The following is a 17485-nucleotide window of genomic DNA, read 5'->3' as shown; positions in this document are numbered from 1 at the left end:
GCCTCAGGACCCAACCAGGGAGACTTTGAAACCTACCAGCACATCCGCGCCGCCGGCAAGGAAATCTGCAAACAACCAAAGGAAATCGAGTGCCGGGCAGAGGACTACCCCGAGGTCTCCATCCAGCAGGTCGGGCAGGTCGTGCAGTGCGACGTCCACTTCGGACTGGTGTGCAAGAACGAGGACCAGGCCGGCAAATTCAAGATGTGCCTCAACTACAAGATCCGCGTCCTCTGCTGCACCCCGAACTACAACTGCATAAGCACCACCCCCGTGCCCACCACCAGCCCCACCACCACCACCACGCGCAGAACGCCAACCTCCACCACGGTCACCACCTCCACCTCCACCTCCCACTCCCCCACCACGCTGCCCACCTCCTCAGAGACCACACTGCTGACCTCCACCACCAGCCCCACGCCCACACCCACCGTCACCTCCACCGGCGTCACCTCCACCACCACACACTCCACCACCCCCTGTGAGCTCGAAATCTGCTCCTGGAGCGAGTGGTTCGACGTCGACTTCCCCGCCTCAGGACCCAACCAGGGAGACTTTGAAACCTACCAGCACATCCGCGCCGCCGGCAAGGAAATCTGCAAACAACCAAAGGAAATCGAGTGCCGGGCAGAGGACTACCCCGAGGTCTCCATCCAGCAGGTCGGGCAGGTCGTGCAGTGCGACGTCCACTTCGGACTGGTGTGCAAGAACGAGGACCAGGCCGGCAAATTCAAGATGTGCCTCAACTACAAGATCCGCGTCCTCTGCTGCACCCCGAACTACAACTGCATAAGCACCACCCCCGTGCCCACCACCAGCCCCACCACCACCACCACGCGCAGAACGCCAACCTCCACCACGGTCACCACCTCCACCTCCACCTCCCACTCCCCCACCACGCTGCCCACCTCCTCAGAGACCACACTGCTGACCTCCACCACCAGCCCCACGCCCACACCCACCGTCACCTCCACCGGCGTCACCTCCACCACCACACACTCCACCACCCCCTGTGAGCTCGAAATCTGCTCCTGGAGCGAGTGGTTCGACGTCGACTTCCCCGCCTCAGGACCCAACCAGGGAGACTTTGAAACCTACCAGCACATCCGCGCCGCCGGCAAGGAAATCTGCAAACAACCAAAGGAAATCGAGTGCCGGGCAGAGGACTACCCCGAGGTCTCCATCCAGCAGGTCGGGCAGGTCGTGCAGTGCGACGTCCACTTCGGACTGGTGTGCAAGAACGAGGACCAGGCCGGCAAATTCAAGATGTGCCTCAACTACAAGATCCGCGTCCTCTGCTGCACCCCGAACTACAACTGCATAAGCACCACCCCCGTGCCCACCACCAGCCCCACCACCACCACCACGCGCAGAACGCCAACCTCCACCACGGTCACCACCTCCACCTCCACCTCCCACTCCCCCACCACGCTGCCCACCTCCTCAGAGACCACACTGCTGACCTCCACCACCAGCCCCACGCCCACACCCACCGTCACCTCCACCGGCGTCACCTCCACCACCACACACTCCACCACCCCCTGTGAGCTCGAAATCTGCTCCTGGAGCGAGTGGTTCGACGTCGACTTCCCCGCCTCAGGACCCAACCAGGGAGACTTTGAAACCTACCAGCACATCCGCGCCGCCGGCAAGGAAATCTGCAAACAACCAAAGGAAATCGAGTGCCGGGCAGAGGACTACCCCGAGGTCTCCATCCAGCAGGTCGGGCAGGTCGTGCAGTGCGACGTCCACTTCGGACTGGTGTGCAAGAACGAGGACCAGGCCGGCAAATTCAAGATGTGCCTCAACTACAAGATCCGCGTCCTCTGCTGCACCCCGAACTACAACTGCATAAGCACCACCCCCGTGCCCACCACCAGCCCCACCACCACCACCACCCGCAGAACGCCAACCTCCACCACGGTCACCACCTCCACCTCCACCTCCCACTCCCCCACCACGCTGCCCACCTCCTCAGAGACCACACTGCTGACCTCCACCACCAGCCCCACGCCCACACCCACCGTCACCTCCACCGGCGTCACCTCCACCACCACACACTCCACCACCCCCTGTGAGCTCGAAATCTGCTCCTGGAGCGAGTGGTTCGACGTCGACTTCCCCGCCTCAGGACCCAACCAGGGAGACTTTGAAACCTACCAGCACATCCGCGCCGCCGGCAAGGAAATCTGCAAACAACCAAAGGAAATCGAGTGCCGGGCAGAGGACTACCCCGAGGTCTCCATCCAGCAGGTCGGGCAGGTCGTGCAGTGCGACGTCCACTTCGGACTGGTGTGCAAGAACGAGGACCAGGCCGGCAAATTCAAGATGTGCCTCAACTACAAGATCCGCGTCCTCTGCTGCACCCCGAACTACAACTGCATAAGCACCACCCCCGTGCCCACCACCAGCCCCACCACCACCACCACCCGCAGAACGCCAACCTCCACCACGGTCACCACCTCCACCTCCACCTCCCACTCCCCCACCACGCTGCCCACCTCCTCAGAGACCACACTGCTGACCTCCACCACCAGCCCCACGCCCACACCCACCGTCACCTCCACCGGCGTCACCTCCACCACCACACACTCCACCACCCCCTGTGAGCTCGAAATCTGCTCCTGGAGCGAGTGGTTCGATGTCGACTTCCCCGCCTCAGGACCCAACCAGGGAGACTTTGAAACCTACCAGCACATCCGCGCCGCCGGCAAGGAAATCTGCAAACAACCAAAGGAAATCGAGTGCCGGGCAGAGGACTACCCCGAGGTCTCCATCCAGCAGGTCGGGCAGGTCGTGCAGTGCGACGTCCACTTCGGACTGGTGTGCAAGAACGAGGACCAGGCCGGCAAATTCAAGATGTGCCTCAACTACAAGATCCGCGTCCTCTGCTGCACCCCGAACTACAACTGCATAAGCACCACCCCCGTGCCCACCACCAGCCCCACCACCACCACCACGCGCAGAACGCCAACCTCCACCACGGTCACCATCTTCCCCTCTACCTCCCATTCCCCCACCACTTTCTCTACCGCTATTTCAACACCATGTTTTTGTAAGATTGGCGATGCTATTTATTCACCTGGTGAGTTAACCTTTCTTTAGCAATCTATACTACTTTTTTTTAATGCTATTTTTGGTTTTTCATAGTTTTTCTTATTTCAATATATTCAGATATATGACTTGGTAATTTTTTTACTCCATCTTTGATTTTTTTGAACTTTGTTTTCTCTTTGACTGACTCTATTTTCTTTTTTCTTATCTCAGGTGATTTGATATATGACAAAATGGATAGTGATGGATGTAGATTTTATGCCATTTGTAGTTCAACGTGTACAATTGAGCGACACACTGTACATTGTAACTTTACTACTCCTATAACCACTACTTCCCCTGGATTGTCTACTGTAACTACATCAGTTCCTCTGCCTAGCAGTACTAGCAGTGTTCCCTCTCCTGGTTGTGTTTCTCCTACTTACCCTCCTCTACAGGTATGTAGTTTCCGTGTTATGTATTATTGTTGAAATAACATTATTTTAGTTTGATACCAGAAAGGAACATCTGGGAGTCTTAAAATCTTCTATATGCAGATTGCCAATATATGTGTTGATAGTAACAGGGAACATACATAAAGTTTGCATGTGCCTTTATATATTTTTTTTTCATACTGAAAAAGCAAGCTACAATAATCTTTTCTTATTATTTCAGTGCTAGTAAAACATGTTCTGATTCACTGCAGTGCATAAATAACAAACCTTCCTACTGATATAAGGAAGGAAGTTTTCTTCTGCATTTTGTTTCTTCACTAAACAGAAAAACATAAGCTAATGTGGAGACTTGTACCTGTTTCTGTTCTGCTGCCGTGTATACTTTTTTTTTTTTTTTTTGATAGTGATGGCCCGTGCTGATAGTGAAGTACAGAATAGGTAGCTAGTATAAAGGACATCAATTCCCTTAACTTATGACCTATCCCTCAAACCTCAGAAGAACCCCCCATGAAGAAGAAACAGCTGCAACTAATGTTTCCATCTCCTTTTAGGATAAAAAATCAATATTGTCAAGCTTGTACTATCAGTGAAGTTTTTCATTTTAGTCTTTGCTTTAGATTTGGAAAACAAACCATCTTCTGATCCTCCATATCACTGTCAGAATTATGAATCCCTCTGGTCAACATTAGAAACCACTAGTACCATAGATTGAAGAGAAGTAACACATATTAAACTCCTTTCCAATGCCACCATTACTGGAAACAATACACCATCACACTAAGGATATAAGTAAAGTTCATATCTGTTTGCAAATTCCTGTGACAGCATTTTTTTTCATTTTACAGCCTGGACAAAGTCACAGATTATCCAACTGTACAGAAGTCATCTGTAAGGGAGACAACAAGGTAGATGTAGTTCCAGTGCGCTGTCCACCTGTAAAGGAAATTACCTGTGCAAACAAATATCCAGCTATACTGGTACCTGATGAAGACGGCTGCTGTTACCACTATGAGTGTCAATGTAAGCACTGGTTTAAGGAATAACCTTTTTTAAAAAAAACCCAATACTTTGCACAGATTATATAAGCATTTTCATTTCTTAGGGCTGCTCTATATATTGTAGTATATTTGCTTCAGTTTTAAATTCTTTCTTCTACATTAATTTTCATGTTGATATTCTAAATGTTTTCTCTAAATATTTACCAGGTGTGTGCAGTGGATGGGGTGATCCTCACTACATTACTTTCGATGGAACCTACTACACTTTCCTTGAAAACTGCACTTACGTCCTGGTGAAACAGATTATACCTAAATATGACAACTTCCGTGTTTACATTGACAATTACTACTGCGATGCAAGAGATGGACTTTCCTGTCCTAAATCCATTATTATTTTCTACAAATCTGCAAAAGTTGTGCTGACCCGTGAACTCATGAATGGTGTGATGACCAACGTGGTAAAATACACATTTTTTTATTTCTCTATTTTTCATAAAAAAGAAAGAAGGTCCATAGGACTTCCCTGATTCTCATTTGAAATACAGTCTGTTAGAATATATTATCATGGCAGCGTGAGGGCAGTAGGTATCATTAGGTAAAAATAATTATACCAGTTTCTAAGAACAAAATGTCAGAAACAGCTTAGCACTATGCATATATGAATATATTATGTGCATGTATATGTGTATATAAAACCACTAGGAAACAGACTAATACAGCTGATGAAGAGGGAAGTCAGAAAGAATGCTTACACTGGTGCTCGATGCATGTTTCATGAAAACTAGTACATTGTGCTATTCACATGTAAACAAAGACATTATGCAGAAACACAAATTCGTATCACAAGTGTGATTCTCATGGTGAAGATGGGTATGTATCCCTTATCATCCCTACGCAGAGGTTTCCTCTGCACAGGGAACTTCAGGCACCAAACTGAGCCATGACATGATTCCCCCTCCAATTCCCTGCTGGAAAGAGGCATAGGTGAAGAATCAGGTGACTGGGAGTGTCACTTCACCTTCATGATCCTAAACACTGCCAAGCCAGTGAAAACAAGTCAGTCCCACTGTGACGCTCAAGAATCTATTAGTTGATTAGAGAACACAAAGAGGTGGAATGAAGAGTTTGTCTCAATATGCACTTTCACCCTACAGAGCCATGCCAAGTTCTTACCTGTAGACAGAAAAGCATGATGAAACAATTAGTCCAGTGATTCCCTGTGAAAGGAAACAGTAACTGTTTTAACTCTTTTAAGTTCTAACTCTTAACTTCATCCCAATTCAATGAGAAGAAAGTAGCAGAATCGTTCCTGACAAGAAGTTATCGAGCAAACATGTACACTTTCATAAGATACAGGATGCAAATTGAATAGCTTAGATTAATGAATAAACATGACTGCTGCATAAAACTGGTACCAGAGACATCTGACTTCATTTTTAATTCAGACAACTCTTCCAGTGCCAAGCAACATGTAGTATAGGCACGGTGTGATTTTGCAGCAAAGTTATTACATAATAACAGCAGGAATATTTCTGTAGTTAAACAAAGCTGCCACTCATTTTCATACGAAAAATGTTTACAGTAAACAAAATGATGAGGGATACAAAGAAAATACTTGAACTCAGAATGCTGTGCATTAGCACACACTGCACAAATACAGTACATAGAAGCCATTTAGATTATTATCACACTATAGCAATATAGTAATACAAGCTGAGATATTAATGCATATATATGCTGTTATTGAGATGTCAGTGGGAACTGGATGTGATGCACAACAATGTGGAGTTATGCATGATTATGAAGATTAGAAAATACTTTATTTAAAACAATCAGGCAGAAGCAGTGCTTATTCTGAAGTTGTTGGTTTTTGTTTGTTTTTGGTTTTTTTTAACCCTGCATTCAGATGTACTTCAATCAAAAGATTGTCAAACCAGGCTTCAAAAAAGATGGCATTTATTTCTCCAGTCTTGGCATCAACATGATTGTTGAAATACCAGAGATTGGTGCAACCATCACCTTTAGCGGGCTGATTTTCTCTGTGAAACTGCCATTCAGCAAATTTGGCAACAACACCGAAGGACAGTGTGGTAAGACAGATGCACTAATTGGAGGTGGAACTCTTTCTCCACCCTACTGTGGATATTCTCACCCACTCTGGCTAGGCATGATTAACAGAAATTTTTAAAGAGCAGTAAAATGGAACTGAAAAACAATTCTGCTCTTCAACTTCTGTAGGATCAAAAGATCAATATTTCACCAACTTGTTTTTTTCTTTGGGGCTGGGGTTTTAGGTTTGTTTCTTTTTCTCTAACCAAAACTAAAGTCATATAACTGTAAAGAAAGTACGTTTTATGAAGCAACACACCTTATACATTTCATGAGTACATCACATTCAAACATCTAAATGTATTGTGCATCTCTGATGTGGTTTATGAGACTTGCATGGCTTGTCTTTTCCAGGAACATGTACAAACAATCAATCAGATGAATGTCGCTTACCAAGTGGTAAGATCATTTCTTCCTGTCCCCAAATGGCTCATCACTGGATCGTTGGCAATGACACATCATGCCATGGAGTACCAGTACCACCAAGTGTAACCACACCTCCACCAAAGCCTCACTGTGAAACACCTGAACTCTGCAAGCTTATCTGGAGCAAGTAAGAAAAAAACCTGAATTAATTCACTCTCTAGACAAAACTATTTCAGTATCTTACAAGAAGAGTAAGAACCATAGCCTTAGCATGTGATAACAGCTGAAAATGTCAGCTTAATGACAGGATGTATATAGTGAAAAGCCTTTGCAAAAGAGACTGCTCTACTTTAATGACTTATACGCAAAAGATAACTGAGCAAGGAGGGGATGCAGCAAGCAATAGAATCCATGCTCCCTGGGTTGCAGCCACACAGATTTATGTTATCTTTCTCCCTACCAGGGTACACTTACTTGCTTGTAGTTACTTTAGCTCATAGCTATTGTGTGTGCAATTTTTTTCCTTTTTTTCCCTTTTTTCCCCTTTTTTCTCAATCTGATGCAGATGTCTTTTTCATGAAATTGCTGGTGTCAGACTGATGAAAAGTTGTGTACACATATAGAAACACTATGACTGTTAGCCTCTCTAGAAAAACAGTGGAGCTTCAGATTTCCTAATCTTTCCTTTACTGAATCTATCTCCCAGGTTATTGGCCATTCTTAGGGTTTTATTTCTTGTAATACATTCCTTCCTGAAGTAGAAAGTCACATGCCATTAGTTGGGAAGTGCTGTCTGACAGGAACAAATTTTATATAATGACTGGTTAACACAAAAGGGGTTTGATTTCTTTTCTGTCTGCAGGGTTTTTGCAGAGTGCCATGCTGTGATACCACCAGAACCATTTTTCAAAGGCTGTGTTTTTGATGGATGTCGCATAGATGATGAATCCATGCAGTGCTCCAGTTTGGAGATATATGCTACAGAGTGTGCTGCTAGAGGTGTTTGTATTGACTGGAGAGGAAAGACCAACAACATATGTCGTAAGTACTGCAGAACTCAAAAATGTGTGTAAAAAATGGTAGTAATTAGTGTTTTATTCTGTAAACACATTTTACATCTAACATTTGACTACTGTCTACAAAAATACAGTGACATCCTTACTCACAGAAGCTGCAGATGAATAAGGCAAAGCTGTAGTCACTTTTGCTGCAAAAATGCATGTAAAGTCAATTTTTGATCTTTTTTTCTTCTTTTTTCCATACAGCATACAACTGTCCAGCAAACACAATATATAAGCCATGCGGGCCCATTAATCCTGCTGTCTGTGACCCAAGGTATGGAAAGACCAAAAAACCCACCTCAAAATACCTGTTTATATTTTATGTTTTTTCTATTTTTACCTATCTACTTTCCTTAGAAAATGGAGTTACTTCATAATGAAATGTCTTGTGAATTTTGATAATTTAATCAAGATTTATAAGTATCAATCAGCTCTGTGAATATGCTCTTCCTGTTGCACTTCAGAAAATGTAAATTATTTTTTTTTACCTGACATGACAACCTTCTACATATGCTGCTCTTTCTCCTGGTTCACCGCAAAACCATTATACTCACACACATGCCTTCCTCCCACTCTAGCTCTATCGAGCTTCCTGGCTATGGAGTAACTGAAGGATGTTTCTGTCCTGAAGGAAAGACACTCCTCAGTGTAGGCAGCAACATCTGTGTCCCCGAATGCGGTAAGCCATCTGTAGCTGGCTTGGGGATTAAATAGAGATCAGGACTGATAGGAGGCCTGTGTTCTACTGCCATCTTCTACACAGTCAGATCACGGCCAAATCAGCCTCTTCGAGCTCCTTTAGTCTCCCCATTTGAAAATCGAGTAATAATCAGTATTACCTTTTTTCCATCTTCCTTCCTTACATGAGACCTACGAAGATGGTAGAACTCTGTATTTCAGAAGTACTAGTCTGAATATTAATGTTCTTGTTAGTTTTATCTTCATGTTATTTGTATTTGAAACTGCACAAATTTACTTCTTTATGTCAGTTCCCAGTGGTGTTAATGTCTTTTTTTTTTTTTTTCCAGTTTGTAGGGAACCAAATGGAGTATCCAGATTGGTGAGTATAACAGTCAATGTGGTTTATCAAGTACAGACAAGTGAAGCACACAAAACCAACGTTTTGCTTAGGTTGGGGGAGATTTTAGTTTTTTTTCAAATATTCATTCCCTTTTAGTCTTAAAAATAATTATGAGTGCTGGAGCAGAAACCACATTAATCCCTAAGAAATTTAACAGTAAGTGATGGGATGCTCTTTCAATAACCATCACCTCACATACTGAAAAAAAAAAGGAAAAAAAAAAAAAAAAAAGAGAGAAAAAAGTGATGGATGGTAGTAGTGGAACTTTGGCATATGTGCTTCTTTTACTTCCACAAATTTGCCTTGCTAAAGCTACTAGAGATGAAGGGACAGACAAATAGCAAATTTTGCGGGTTGCTGATAGTGTTAATTGTCTGCATTCTTAGTTCCTCAGCTGCCGTACAAATTACAGACATTTCTCTCTGTAACCTAATGTGCAAATGAGTATGTTGTATGATAATGTCTTACTCAAAAATATATGCAAAACTCCATCACATTTCCTTTAGACCTCTCGTACCCCTCATACTAACACTACTAATAAATAGAAAGTGGTAGTTGCGTGACCATGCTCAGAATCTTCAGTGGTCTCCAGTATCTTCCCCTAATTAGCTTCAGTTTGAGGATTTCTTATAAAATCTAAAAATACTAGAAATATGAAAGGCTGATGTAAGCAGGTATCACTGTATCCAAGAATAAGTCAACTAGAAACAAATAGAATTATTTTGGTTTGAATTGATTTTTTTTTCTTCCTTCTGTTTTTCTTTTTAATATAGCCAGGAGAAAAATGGACTAAAGATTGCCAGGAATGTTTCTGTGACAAAAATACTCTTAAAGTGCACTGTAAAAAACACGAATGTCCTGTGACACAGCAACTATTTTGTGATGAACCAGGTTACAAGCCTGTTCAGGTACAGATACCAGAAGATCCATGCTGTAGCAGGACTGAGTGCTGTAAGTGCCGTTTCAGTTCTTTATCATGGGGGAACATACTATATTCCTTTTGGGGAATTCCAGCAATAATTTCTCATTCTTTTTAATACTTTGCATTGATTTCATAATGCTTTTCTCCTTCATCCCACTTCTTGGGACCCTCTTGCAGAGCATTTACTAGATGCCTGAAGATTTAAAGATGAAAAGATTTTACACAGATGGAGAAAAGTAACAGGAAATCTCCTATATTTTAGCATCGAAAGCCTTTAATGCTACCATCACCCTGAACCAATATTCAAAAACTATTTAAAGTGTTTTCAAAGACCAGTATATTAAAAAACTACCTTAAAAAAAAAAAAAAAAAAAAAAACCACCAAAAAAATCCTCTCCAACTTTTAAATATTGCTCAAGAAAGTTCCCAAACCTCTGAAAGTCATCAGATTTCCCAACTGGGATAAATTTGTCTTTGGAAGTATCTCTTTGCAGTAATCACTGCTCTACTCTTCTCAGACAATGCTTTGTTTTACAAAGGTTATGGAAAAGCTCATTCACTTTAAAAATAGCTGGACAAATACACTGAATTAGTCATTATACTAGCTTGTGTAAACACCACCGTATTTGCCACATGGCGAAACTTCTGAATTCATGCAAAACAAAATTACTTTCATTTAAAAATTTCTGAGTTTGTTATTTTCTACATTCTCTTACCTTAGGCTGCAACACTAGCCTCTGCCCTGATGTCAAGCCCCAGTGCTTAAAGGGACAGGACGTTGTCACAATACTGCATTATGGAAAATGCTGCCCTACCTTTGAATGCAGTGAGTACTTTGCAACTTCTTCATGTGTTATTCAAAGCTCCATTTTTCTAAGTTTATGAATACAAAGACCTTAAAAGAGAAAGATGCAGATTAACTGTGTTATAGTATTGGGCCAACAAAACATTTTTTTCACATACTTCTGCTTCTTAAAACCTTTATGACACCATCATTTTTTCCTTCTTTACAGGACATGGCTGTGTAGTCAATGAAACCTACTATGCTGTAAGTACACGGAGTAACTCACTATAAAAATGTGCCTTTCACATAGGCACAACGCAATGTTTTTGAGACTCCTGTCATGGCCCGTATTTTGCAGAAAGGCCCAAGATTATTAATTTTTTAATTGATGTCAGCATATCACCATCCCCTCTACGAGAAAAAGAATTTTCTGCTGTCCTTTCTGCATGAGCGGAATTTAATTCCAAAACGGATATTAACAACAGAAACTCTGCTTAAATAAAACGACCAAAATTGTATCTAAGGGTAGTTTAGCCCATACATAGTTCGGTTTTGTATTGTCTGTGATGTACATACACAAAGTAACCTGCTTTTACTGACTAATAATGGCTTTTTTTCTGACTTGCCCTAGCCTGGAGCTGTCGTTCCATCAGGCCCCTGTGAAGAATGCACCTGCTTTGAATCCTCTTCCTCAAGCCCTCATCATGCTACTGTCAAGTGCAAGCCTGTTATCTGTGACACACACTGCCCGGCGGTGAGTGCTATTTTGCTGTCAGTAATTCCGACCCCACTCAGCTCAAATATCCACCAATTAGGGTCAGTGTCCTGACTCAATGTTATTTCCTCTCTATTTCCTTCAAAACAGGGTTATAAATATACAAAGAAACCTGGACAATGCTGTGGCACATGCAAGGCAGCGGCTTGTGTAGTGACTGTGGGAGGCAACATTACCCGTGTGCTCCAAGTAACTATCCCTGTTTTAGTTCACTTTTGGTGGACTCTGCCAGTCTTTTCACTCTTCCCTCTCCTTGTCTCTGTCACATTTATTTGCTTCATCTTTTCTCATGTTAGACAAATGCTTATTCAGGCAGAGAATGAACTGTCTCACACAGCTTAAAGAGTACCCTGAGCCATGAAACTCCAGTTCTAACTAAGACTTCTGGAATTAACTGTGATACTGAACAATGGCTTTCAGAAATCAACACAGAAAAATACATAAGGGAAAGCAATGGGCTCCTATTTGCCCTCAGCTCTGAAAATATAACACCCGTTTTGCTTGAAGGGCAATTTTATCTGTGGAGGCAGTCTTCTGCTCCAAACAGCCAATCTCAGGTTAGCTGAGGGCTTTAGGACAGGATGAGTCAGTGAAGCCAGCAGAAATTCTGCCATGTATCTGAATGGGCCTACCCATAAATTGTGACGACAAAACAATTGAAACACAAATTAATCTTTCAAAATGAGTCCACATACTTATCCTATTCACACAAAAAGCATTTCCATATCCAGATAAAAACACAGCCTGTTCACTTGGTTAGTGAATATGATGAGTAACTATCAGCTGACATTCAAGGAAATTGTTTGGAATAATCAAACTGCAGTAGGCAGCAATGATAAGACACTAGGTGGGGGTGTGCATTTCATTTTTATGTAAGATTTTTATTCACATTAATTTTAACTACTTTCAGGTTGGAGAATTCTGGAACGCACCTGGTGATAAGTGTACAACTTACACATGTGAAAAATATGATGACCAGTTCATTCAAGTCATGTTGCAAAAAAGCTGTCCTGCATTTAACGCTGATGACTGTGATCCAGTAAGTACTCTTCTACCAGTTCTCATGTTTGAAACGCTTGCCATGGCTAACATCAATGATAGAAGGATCATGGTGTCCAAAGAAAATACCTAACAGAAGCATCACACCAGATGTATTTCTCATTTTATCCTCTCTGAATCTGAGCGCTATCAAATTTAATTTCAGAAAAACAAATCAAAATTAAAACGGGTGATACATCAATCCTCATTTAGGATTGTGCACTAGAAAAAAGAGTTCAGCATAATGTTTTGGATTCCTAAAAGTGTGAGATGACGTAAAAGCAAGAATCTTATTGAAAAATAATGGGATTTTTATTCCTAAATTATTTAAGAATATAGATTAATTTTAGAATTCATTTATTGAGAGAAAAGTTGAAGGAAAATAAGCTAATTCAGTTCACAACATTATTCAATTTAATACATCCTGGGGTAGATTAGAACCAGCCCCACACACCTGGGGAGTCAATTATTTCATTAATTGTGTTACCCTGTCTGACATAATCCTTCACTGTACTGACCTTGGCCACTCAAAATATCCCACATGCACTACAAGATTTATTTCTGAAATTTTGCTACTGAACTCTGATGGCAGCAAAGCAGTCCCAGACCCTCTCAATGTCAGCTTTCAAGGACTTCTTATTAATATTGAATTGAAGTAGTTAAGTGCCCTTAATATTTAGCCTTGCTTGAAGTTAGATTTCATGTCAATACAAAAAACTTCCTGGTGCCAGAGAAATTTAGGAAGCAGGGATATGCTTCCTAAGGGATATGCTAATTTTCAGCTTTGCAGATATGAAACCTAAGTTATCTTTTTCTGCTCTCTCACTCAAGGATGACATCAAGCTATCTGACGATGGCTGCTGCAAAGAGTGCCGGAAACTTCCCAAGAGTAAGTAATGATAATATGTGCCTTTTAGGTATATTAGTCTACCTTGTATGGTGGATATGTAGACAGAAGAGGTGAACAGGCCAAGTTTGGGACCACTGCCTCACACTGGAGAGAGAAAGGAACAGGTGGAAACAGAAAGGAACGGAACATTTCCAGCACTCCCTTTAGGGCCTTGAAAAACATGGATGTGGGTGATGTTTCTTATCACCTACTGTTAAATGTTGGCCTTTTGTGGGAGAGAGAGGACTATGACTATTCTCCATAGATACATTCTCCTCGAGGAGGAAAGAGAAGCCAGTCCTAGGATGTGAGTGTGCATTGAGCAGTTGCCACAGTACTGCTCTTTATTACTGTATCCTGCACCCAAGTTGCATAAGCAGAAGGGCATTTTTCATTCATTGATAACACAAGAAGCAAGAGACATCGTTTGGCCCTTAGCAATTAAAAGAGAAATGCCCTGTGACCTAATTTCCTATTTCAGCTCCATTATCTCAAATTTCTACTACAAACTCTCATATTTATATGCATATATATTTTAACCTGTTTTCTCAGGTTGTATGAGGCACAATACTACTACTGTCATCAAACATAATGGATGTGTATCTCCTGCACCTGTTGAGATGACATACTGCGAAGGCAGCTGTGATGCTTATGCACGGTAAGTGGTATAAACGACAATTGTGGCCTTTTGTCTTCTACTGTTTACACCAGTTACATAAAGCAAATCACAAATGGTTTTCTAGCATGTCCAACATCCACTCAGTCATCAGCGGTTTCCATTGTGTTAATTAGAGTTTTTAACAGAGATGATGTTGTACTAGCTTAATTGCGTAGAGACTCACAAAGTTTTAACAGTCAGTGTCATAGTGAACAGACCTGAGTCTTGACTTTGACCATGTGAAAGTGAGGTTGTTTTTCACTATTCTCTCATTTTTGACTGGCTTAATATGGATCAATTAATTTACTTTTTCTATGCCCTAACGAAGAGAAAGGTCTATCCATTTTTACAGTGAGGAGCAGCTTAGTAATATTTCACCACAATAATAAAAAATTAGTATTACTGAGCAATAGTCCCACATGCAAACACAACTTCTGGTTATATTTAGTAATGGGTGGGAGAGGCGGTGGTATTTCTCACATAATTTCTGAATATTTCTCTTTTGTTGGTTTTGCAATCAGATATTCTCCAGAGGCAAACACAATGGAACATAAATGCTCGTGTTGTCAGGAAATGAAAACCAGCCAAAGAAAGGTGACTCTGACGTGCAGCGATGGAACCTACCTTGATCACTCATACACCTATGTGGAGAAATGCAGCTGTGTGAGTGCTGACTGCATTCCCCAAGACAGTGTCCAACAGACAATAAAAGGGATAAAGACCTCTCAGGAACAAGTGAATGTCAAAAATTGGAACTAGAGAGAAGAAGTCAAACAAGGGTTGAACATAAGACTAAAAAAACCAAAAAAAACCAACCAAACAAAAAAAAACCTTTGAAAAAATACAAAAATGTCAAAAGCAGCTAAGATTTTGGATGAACAGGTGATATTTTCTGCGTACAAACTCAATATGTCTGTCTATATTATTTCCGTTTTCATTATCAATATATCTCCCATTGTTTTTCATACCTTTTCTTTCACACCTTGAGAAGTACAGCATAAAGTCATTTTGACTCTCTGTTTCTTTATTTTTCTTTTTACATTAAGGGAAACTTAGACTGCAGAAAGCCATACCTTCTCAAAACTATAAACTTCAATGTTTTGAATAATTTATGATGGGTGTATTTCCTTGTATATTCTTGTGAGAAAAAGAAAGAAAACCCATCATGAGAAGCTGCTGCACACTTCCTTGTTTACATAACACCATCAGCACAGTAACTGTATGAAAATATGGAAATATTTTTTGTTTGTGGTTAACTGTTTACAGAAGAAGTATATATATATTTTTGCCAACAAGGGCATATGAAGGTTTTTTGTAAACAAAAGTTAATAATAATAATAATATATGTAAATTCTTTCCTAGGAAGGTTTAAAAAGTTGAAACATTGCTATTTATTTTGTTTTTGGAAAAATGATTTATTGGGTCATTTCTTTCAGAATTAATATTACCCCATTTCTTAGTCTTAGTCATATTATCTGGGTGTGGTATACTTTCTTCTTCTATTTTGTTTTGGAATATTATTTTATTTTTGTTCCTTACGAAAATAGTAATGATTATTAATAAATTTTAAGCATTTTACAGCATGACTCCTTTGATTTTTTACTGAATCCCTCACATGAGAGTTGCTGACCCTTTAAATACTTGCTTCCCATCCTACTACAGCCATTTCTCAATAGCTCCAGGTCAAAAGTCAATCTAGACTGTGGTACCCAACCCCCTGCAGAGATTTGATACTTGTTTGAATGAAAGGCACTCACAAGCAAATACTGGAAGTGTTCCCAGCACATCACTTTAGATGCTATCAATTAGTGGGCTTCCAGTAAGCAAGCATATCTTTGAGTCTGTACATATTTTGTAGCTCTGAAAGTTCTTTAAATGACAGATAGAAACTATCCAAAGTATTCCAAACCAGTCAGTCTCATATTTTAGAGTCCACTGCAACATACATAAATCTAAAACCTGAAATTGCACTGTTGTAAATCTGTAGGTTTTGACAGGTTACTATTCAGCTTTAGTTATGTTATACTTGAACAAGTCACCACAGATCTGACTGTAGATTGTATAAATTGCCAAGCAACATGTTTTACACAATTTAAAAATGCCTTCTTTAGGATCAGCAGGAGAAACAGTGTGGTGGTTTAGGCCCTGCTGGGATCGGAGACCATGTTGTCCTTGTCCCTCCCACACCCTTGAACTGAGTAGGGCACAAACCCTGGGGTTGAAATAAGGTCAAATTTAATACAACAGCTTAATAAATAACAATCTGAACAACAACAATAGCAATAATAACAACAATAAACAGTAATAGCAGTAAACAAGACAAAAGATATACAGAGAAATACCACAATGGACACAGCCAGCCGGCGCGTGCTTCCCATGACAAAAGCCACAAAGGAAAGCTTCCCGCGCTGCTGTGCCAGACCTGACGTCAGCATGGTATGAATAATCCGGCTGGAGATCCCTTCCCCCTGCTGGGGAAACTTAACGCTATCCTAGCGGAACCAGGACAAACAGTAAAAAATTAAAGGTGATGACCCTTCTCCTAGCCTACAGTTTGGACAGCTCAGTAGAGGGAGTAGCAACACAACAACATCATCTTTGTGTGGGTGTCCTGCAGCAGCTTACGCTGCTTTTTCACCTGTTTTTCTTTCACAGAACAATAACAAGCAATATACTTTTCCACTCAGAGCTGAGCATTGAGTTCAACTGAGGATCACTAGTAATGTCATACTTCTTGTTGGCAAAAATCCCTACCTCCTCCCCGCTTCCTGTTGACAAATTGGTATTCCACTCTCTAATTTTTCCAGTCCTTAGGCTCTTCTACTTCCCAGTGGGGCCCCAGGTGACATACTGGTCTGTTCTCTCTTTTCTGCTTAACACAGTAGGCTTCCCAGTTCAGCACTACTACTGAATTCATGATGGGTCCAGCAAGTGACAGATTCTCTGGCCTTCCCAGGCAAGCTAGGAAATGATTCTTCTCCCACTCATTCTGCAGAATGGAAAATAGATTATTTATAATATAAAATCAGTTATTATGCACTATTTTGGTCCAGAACAGCTCCTTGTCCACAGTTAGCCCAGTGAAATATCAGATTCCCTGCATGTTGCTTCAAGATCATTGTTATTTTTCCATACAAACCCTGTATCTCAGCATCCCAGCAGCTACCCTCTTTCCTGGAAAACTCTGTGTGTATTGTCTGTACCACTAGCTACTTCATACAACTCACTGAAAAACTAATATGATGAGGAAGAAGGGAACTGAGAGACACATAATAGCTGAGCAGCGCTACAGTCCTGGGGAAGAGTGGCTGGAGAG

General features: G+C 41.7%; 1 protein-coding gene across 1 annotated transcript in view; it reads left to right on the top strand.

Moving 5' to 3' along the window:
- MUC5AC (mucin 5AC, oligomeric mucus/gel-forming) overlaps window positions 1–14928 on the top strand; it is a 51440-nt gene extending 36512 nt beyond the window's left edge. Inside the window, exons 42-58 of the mRNA XM_074918644.1 lie at window positions 1900–2889; window positions 3061–3085; window positions 3268–3491; window positions 4334–4508; window positions 4694–4944; window positions 6393–6576; window positions 6950–7148; window positions 7824–8002; window positions 8227–8296; window positions 8601–8701; window positions 9051–9082; window positions 9877–10011; window positions 11441–11563; window positions 12495–12623; window positions 13454–13511; window positions 14064–14169; window positions 14691–14928. Of these exons, the coding sequence (XP_074774745.1) occupies window positions 1900–2889; window positions 3061–3085; window positions 3268–3491; window positions 4334–4508; window positions 4694–4944; window positions 6393–6576; window positions 6950–7148; window positions 7824–8002; window positions 8227–8296; window positions 8601–8701; window positions 9051–9082; window positions 9877–10011; window positions 11441–11563; window positions 12495–12623; window positions 13454–13511; window positions 14064–14169; window positions 14691–14928 (3219 nt within the window). The remainder of the gene's footprint in view (window positions 1–1899; window positions 2890–3060; window positions 3086–3267; window positions 3492–4333; window positions 4509–4693; window positions 4945–6392; window positions 6577–6949; window positions 7149–7823; window positions 8003–8226; window positions 8297–8600; window positions 8702–9050; window positions 9083–9876; window positions 10012–11440; window positions 11564–12494; window positions 12624–13453; window positions 13512–14063; window positions 14170–14690) is intronic.
- Window positions 14929–17485: the final 2557 nt, after the last annotated feature.

This window comes from Athene noctua, chromosome 14 (genome assembly GCF_965140245.1).
Source record: "Athene noctua chromosome 14, bAthNoc1.hap1.1, whole genome shotgun sequence".
NCBI classification, from domain to species: domain Eukaryota; kingdom Metazoa; phylum Chordata; class Aves; order Strigiformes; family Strigidae; genus Athene; species Athene noctua.
Note: the sequence above shows the minus strand (reverse complement) of the source record. Positions and strands in the feature narration are given on the sequence as shown.